Source organism: Vitis riparia, chromosome 14 (genome assembly GCF_004353265.1).
Source record: "Vitis riparia cultivar Riparia Gloire de Montpellier isolate 1030 chromosome 14, EGFV_Vit.rip_1.0, whole genome shotgun sequence".
NCBI lineage: Eukaryota > Viridiplantae > Streptophyta > Magnoliopsida > Vitales > Vitaceae > Vitis > Vitis riparia.
The window spans coordinates 9,784,139-9,791,038 of record NC_048444.1 but is presented as its reverse complement, the minus strand read 5'-3'; the positions used below and the strand labels follow the sequence as shown (position 1 = coordinate 9,791,038).

Sequence of the window (6,900 nt, the reverse complement as noted above, 5' to 3'; positions counted from 1 at the left end):
TTTTAGGATATATTTGAGAATTATTTTTAAGAATAGTTTTTTGATATATGGAATATAAATATATTTGATAATAAAACATTGTTTTATATTTTCTATTTTATAAAACTTCTTATAATTACTTTATATTATTTTCACTTGTTTTCTAATAATTGTTTTAAGAAATAATTATACAAACACATTAAATGATTAAAAATAAAACATTAGATATAAAATTATTTTTAAAATATATTTAAAAATAACTTAAAAATATTTTAAATTTTCAAACAGATTTTTGTTTTGTAAAATTTAAAGAACAATTTTTTAAAAGCTATTTTTTAGAAATATTTTCGAAGATAATTACCATATAGTCCCTTAATCTCTATTTACTTAATAAGTAATTATTTTAAGTATATGTAGTATAAATCACATTATAAAATAAAATATTAAAAGTTAAATCTCTCAAAACCTTAAATTATATTCCCTAGTTATTAATTTAAAATGCAAAAACTTAAATTTCAATATTTTAAAATATTTTAACAATTAAACGAAAATGATAAACTATTAGTTTAGATAATTAAAAAACGATAAACCCTATTTAAAGATAATTGAAGAATGAAAAATGTTTGAGTTTATTCCCTTTTTTTTTTTATTTTATATTGTAAGTAATATAATTGATGATATAATTTAAAAATACTAAATCAATACTTGACTCGTGCCAATTCTAATATTTTTGTATTGATATTTTTCCAACTCTCATATATTGTTCATGGCAATGCTCATAACCCACATAAGTTACAACCCTATCGATACGCATATATATGGGTATTATAAAAGAAAAACTATATATTAAGGAAAAAAGAAAGAAAAAATCCAAAAAGATATTTTATTTCCATATTCCTCGTATTAAAAAGTTAGAAAAGTTTGAAATAGTCTATTTTTCAAGCATTTAATTTCCCCTTTGTTCAAAATTTCTGTAGATAAGAAAGAAAGATAAAATTCTCTCCTCTCCATTTCTTTTCTTTTTGTTTTGTTTTCTTCTAATTTTATAAAAAACAAAACATAGAAAGGATTTTATTTTGAGCGGGAAAAAAGGAAAGAAAGTATTGCCATTTCCATTTGCCTTTTCTATATATTCTAGTGATACAGTAGGGATTGTATTTGTATGAAGGAAATATTTTGAATATTTATTTTAAAATATAAATATAAAATTGAGAAAAAAAATTTAGGAAAAAATAACTATTCATTTAAAAAAAAAATCAATTGAAAAAAAATTATTACAGATAACACATGAAAATCACAAACATTATTTTTGAATGAAAAACAAAAACAAAATTCAACCTTCTAAATAAAATAAAAAAAAAAAAAACCTTTTCAAGCTTAGTTTTCTAGCATATGTTTATTAATTATTTTCCTACTACCTTTTATGCCATTTTTGGTTGACGAGATACAAAATAAGATATGATAAAAAACGAGATAATATATCATATCTCATGTCTATTTTTCAACCATTTAATTTTTCTTATTTTCTTTTCTTTTTGTTTTGTTTTGTTTTCTTTTAATTTTATAAAAACAAAACATAGAAAGGATTTTATTTTGAGCGGGGAAAAAAGGAAAGAAAGTATTGCCATTTCCATTTACCCTTTTTATATATTCTAGTGATACCTAAGGATTGTATTTGTATGAAGGAAGTATTTCCCATAAGAGAATATTTATTTTAAAATAAAAATATAAAACTAAGAACAAAATTGGTAGGAAAAAATAATTATTTATTATTTTTCTAATGCCTTTATGCATATTTGGTTGGCGAGATACAAAATAAGATAAGATAAGAAATGAGATAATATATCATATCTCATGTTAGATTAGTAATGAGATAGAATAAGTCAATCAAGTATAAGATTGGATAAATGATAAAATATATTATCCATTTTTTAAAAAAAAAATCTCTTTTACATATGATATGATAATCTCATGTTAAGAGATGAGATATGCATATCCATATATCATAAATTTATTTTTTTAATTTTTTATAAACTTATTTTGGAAAAATAAATTTTCATTATAAATTAAATTTATGGTTAAAATAAAAAAATACTATTAATATTTGATATATAAATTATTTTTATGTATTGAATAACATAATATAAAAAATTTATTTATAAAGTTTAAATAATTTAAACATGAATATGGTTAAATATAAGATAAATTTCATTTTTTAAAATAAAAATATTAGAATGTGATTTAATTTTTATTTTAAATATTAAAATAATATACATTTTATATTATTTTTATTTATTTATTTCATAAATTAAATATAAAATATAATATAATATAACATAACATATCCTATTGAATATACGCTATTAAAATATTGAATTCATAAGATATATATATCCCAAAATATCATATCCGATTAAAAATCATATTTTAAGATATTTATTTATTATATAATGAGGTATAATATTCTAATATATATATATATATATATATATATATATATATATAATGTGGAATCCACCTTTCGGTAAAGATCATGCATAGTATAATTTCAATAACAAATCTTGAAATTGATGTGGCATTGGATCCTAATTCCAATTCTTTATTATATAGTATTTTTTCTATTTAATTTGATATTGACTTTATTTTCAAAATGAATCTTATTTATGTACACTAATAATATAAGATTATATAAAGTCAGAGTGAGTTGGTATCCAACGAGTTTAAAAGTAAGGAACTGAATCTGTCAAATCAATGACCAACACGTCCATCCCCGTCCCTATACTTTTTGCATTTACAATCTACCCCTCATCAATTTGTAATTATACCTTATCCCAAAAACACAAAAAGTATTATTTATCCTCCTCCTCTAAAAGACTAAAACGTGTGAAATTGGAGCAAAGGGCATGCATGTTCACAATAAATATCCTATAATTAATAAAAATTATTTTAATGCCCCTAATTTAGTGTTTAAAAAAGAATTTTGAAAAATTATAGTGGCATAAAAGAAGTTTTATTCGATTTATTGAAAATATTTTAAACGTTGTACTTGATTTTCGAACGTTTCGACAGTTTTATTTTCTCGCGTTTGATTTAGAGGTATTTTTATTAATTTGTTGTATTTATAAACGAGAGAGAAAATGGAAAGAGAGAGGATGAGGAAGTGAGAAAATGGTGGAAAAGGTCAAACGACGCCGTGTTGAAGTCCGTGTGCGGACCACAAGAGCGTTTGACAGTTCTATAAAGTCCAGCCCAGCCCCTTTACCCATTCTTCTTCCTCGGAGGCGCGGCACATTCCTCTCATCTCTCGTTCGGAGAATCCAACCTAGTCAGGTATTTTTTTTCTTGTTATTTTCAGATCTTTGATTTTTGTTTTCTTGTTTTCTTGATTTCTTGACTAAAATATGCAAAATTAATTGATTCAGATAAGTAATAATAATCACCAAAAAATAAGAAATAAAAAATTGTAGCCTTGGTTTTTAAATCGGATCTGGTTGATTTTAGCCGTCTTCAAGCGAAATCTCTGAATTTAAACTATTTCGCTAGTGAATAGCTGCAAAAATAATTCTTTTTGCGTTCGGCTCTGATCTATTCCTACAGCGCTTGAATATCTGATGGGAAAACATGAAAGTTTCTGTTTTTATTTTTGAGTTTCTGGTTTTAAGGTCGGCCTCTTTGTCTTGCTCATAGGAACCAGATCTGTTTCGTCGATGTGAAATCGAAGGAAAAAGAAAGAAGATAAATTGTCTTGATTTTTAGGTTTTGGTATTTGTAAATTGAAGGAATAAACTCAACTAAGCCAAAGGAGTTAGGTTAGGTTTAGTGAGTAACGCAAAGTTTTTATTTAATTTATTTTTCCAAGGGTTTCTCGGAAAACAAACGAGTATGTTAAAAAAAGCGTTTTTCTCAGATCTAGGGAATTACGGTGTTATTTTTGTCTGAAAATCTTGAGCTGCGGTGTTAAACAGGCGTTCTTTTAAATTGAAGTGGTATCCAAGATGAATCACTTTAACCTTCAGCAGATCGCCTTTGCTGCCGGTGAAGAGATGAGGGGCTCTGCTTCCATCGCTGATAGGAAGGAGCCTGTTGTGTGCCCGAGACCTCGGCGTGTCAGCTTGTTGAGTAACAGTCAGGGGAGGCCGTTTAGATGGCACACAAGGTGATTTTATAATCTTTTCTATTATTTTTGGCGATGAGGTTATCTTAGTTTTTCAACTTTGAAAGATTGCAAATTTTTGAGGATTTTCTTTTCTTTTCTTTTTTGGGAATTACAGTCACGCCGAGGTATGTGACGTGAAGGCTGGGTCAGAACTTCTGGACATCATTCTCATGAAGGTAAATCCTTTTTCCTTTTAATTCTTGTTTGATTTGCTAGAAATAGAAGGGAAAGGAAAGGAAAAGCAAAAAACCTTAAATCCTGGCTTTTCCATTGTTTTTGGTTAGCGATGAAAAATGAACCTAGCTAGTTTTGTGCAATTAACCAGTGTTTTTGTTATTCTCTAGGAAAATAGAAAAATCAAGGCAACTAGTTATTGTTTGACTACGTGATTTGTGTCATTCTTTTGACTCTTTTCCTTTGTTTTTCCAGTAAACCAAACATAAAATTTGTTATGAGTATTTTTTTTTTTGTTTTTGTGGATGTAAAGGGTGATTTGGTTGCCCTCTACATGAAGTAGATGGGACGTTTATGTCTGAACCATGATCACCTAAGTCTCTGTCCAGCCTAGTAAAGGTTCTGCAGGGTTTTATGGGTCAATTTTTGTTCTTGATGGAATGATGTATAGGTTGATCCTTGAATGTTAGGGATTGGCTTGGAGCTGTACTTTAGATTAATCAAATTCTTGTTTTTTTTACAGGAGGGCTATGGTGCAGAACCGTCCACACCCCAGGTAGCCTCATCACCTCCTGGATTTTTTTGTGGGTCACCTCCGAGCAGGGCTGCAAACCCATTAACCCAAGATGTCCGGTTTGGAGATGAGAGGCTTACTCATTTGTCTATGTTGCCGATCCCACCAAGCCCATCTCCATCCGGTTTAGCGTCTCCATCATCATCAGCACGCAAGGGAGGATGTGTGAGGATGAAAGTTGGCTTTAAACCCGCAGCAGTTAGAGTGGAAGGGTTTGACTGCATGAACAGGGATCGCCAAAATTCCAGCATCCCTGCTGTGGCTTAGAACCCAAACTGAAAGTGTATATAGAAGGAAGCTAAATGCCTCCAAAGTCCACAAACAACATACGAAACCAAGAAGAGGGAATTTTGAACTTTTTCCAAGGAGTATTAAGGGAAGGGAGTTCTCCTAGCAATGTATATATAACATGATCCTATCACTGTTCTCGTGCACCACTGATCTCTGTATCCTGTAAGTAAGTAGTTTAATTGAAGAAATGAGAGTTTGGAGAGCTTGGTTCATTTGTAATATTAGTAGTAAGAGGAGAGCCCCTTGATTTCATTTTGTAATTGCACTCAGAAAATCTGTATAGAACCGGTTAGTGCTCTAACTTTTGCCATTCGCATTGTACATACACTTCGGTAATTGATCATACTATGTCTTAAGTTGTAAATTTTAGCTTTCCTTTGCCATAGTCTTGTGTGAGTTGTAACCACTTCCTGTTTTAAGCTACGATTCACACCAATCTTGTTTCAGTTACGCCAAACAATTTTCTACCTATGGTTATCCGATATGCTTGGCCCCTAGGGACGCAACTGGGTCAAGTCGTTAGTGGATCAGGTTTGATAACACGAACATCCCTTTCAAAGCAAGCAATCTGCACTTCCAACTTGGATCAGCATTTTTTCAAACGCTCAATTCGGAATGCTACTTATCATCATTTTTTGAAGAATTTTATTTGATTCCTTCATTATAGAATTCTATGTAAATCCTCTCTTTTTACATGACGTTGTACGTTTTGTCTCTCCAGTGCCTGTGAATTGACACACACTTAAGACAATGATGGGTTTATAATGCACAAAATTTCACGAATTTTTAATCTTAAATGTTAGATAATGCAGAATGGGATTTGATATGGAATCCGATTTCCCAGACATTTGAAAATCTTGCCTTTTTACTGTGGAATCGCTTTTGTAGGATTGGGGACAGCCGTGAAATTTAAATTCAATTCTCAAGTCCACATCCATGGGTGGGGAAAGGTGATGGAAAATGTTGATTTGAATTGGGAATTGAGGCTTATAATTCAAGGGCCCAAGCCCTGAAAGAGGACAGAATCTGCGAGGATGGTTGAATGTCCAAAGAGGAAATTGCATCTCCCTTGCCTCTTATGTCCACATCTTTTAAGGACATGATGGACATCATCAACGATCACAGATTCACAAATAATGTGATAAACGTGGAACTCTTAATCAAATTCTAATAATAATTTTGAAAGTATTGGGATCATATATATATACAAACAACTCTCTTTTGCGATAAGAGCATGAATTCTAGTTTGTGATGGGTGAAAGCAACAGGTATTGAGAACTATGTAAACCACTGACAACTATTATAATAAATTAAGAAGGCTCCAATAGGATCAGAGGCGGCTAGCTGGTCTAAGTCCATTCTACCTGCGTTAAAATTACTAAACTGCCAATTTTTAGGATAAATAATATACATGAAGTAGGGTGCAAGAGAAACTCCACCCTTTGTGTGCTGAATTCAAAGTTTGAACATTAGGATCTCTCCCTCTCTCTGTGTGCTGAATTCAAAGTTTGAACATTAGAATCTCTCTCTCTCTCTCTCTCTCTCTCTCTCTCTCTCTCTCTCTCTCTCGGGACAAGAATATTATTTAACAATGATTAAAAACTAATGTTTTTTTTTTTTTTGAAAATCATGGGTAATTTAAGGGTCTGGTTTGGTTGGAGGAGTCACCAGCTTCATTATTATCCAACATTCTTTATCTTTTTCATTTATTGAAGATTCAATATTT

General features: G+C 29.9%; 1 protein-coding gene across 1 annotated transcript; it reads left to right on the top strand.

Moving 5' to 3' along the window:
* The first annotated feature begins 3,209 nt into the window (after nucleotides 1-3,209).
* Nucleotides 3,210-5,556, top strand: LOC117931200. The gene is made up of 4 exons (XM_034852115.1): nucleotides 3,210-3,309; nucleotides 3,945-4,135; nucleotides 4,251-4,311; nucleotides 4,833-5,556. Exons 2-4 carry the CDS (start codon nucleotides 3,975-3,977, stop codon nucleotides 5,148-5,150), a joined length of 540 nt encoding a protein of 179 aa, XP_034708006.1. The 5' UTR covers nucleotides 3,210-3,309; nucleotides 3,945-3,974; the 3' UTR covers nucleotides 5,151-5,556.
* The last annotated feature ends 1,344 nt before the right edge of the window (nucleotides 5,557-6,900 follow it).

Bases quoted from the DNA above. Each gene is read 5' to 3' on its own strand.
- LOC117931200 (XM_034852115.1), top strand. From the start codon at position 3,975: ATGAATCACTTTAACCTTCAGCAGATCGCCTTTGCTGCCGGTGAAGAG. The intron at 4,136-4,250 runs GTGATTTTATAA...TGGGAATTACAG, and splicing joins CCGTTTAGATGGCACACAAG to TCACGCCGAGGTATGTGACG. The intron at 4,312-4,832 runs GTAAATCCTTTT...TTTTTTTTACAG, and splicing joins TGGACATCATTCTCATGAAG to GAGGGCTATGGTGCAGAACC.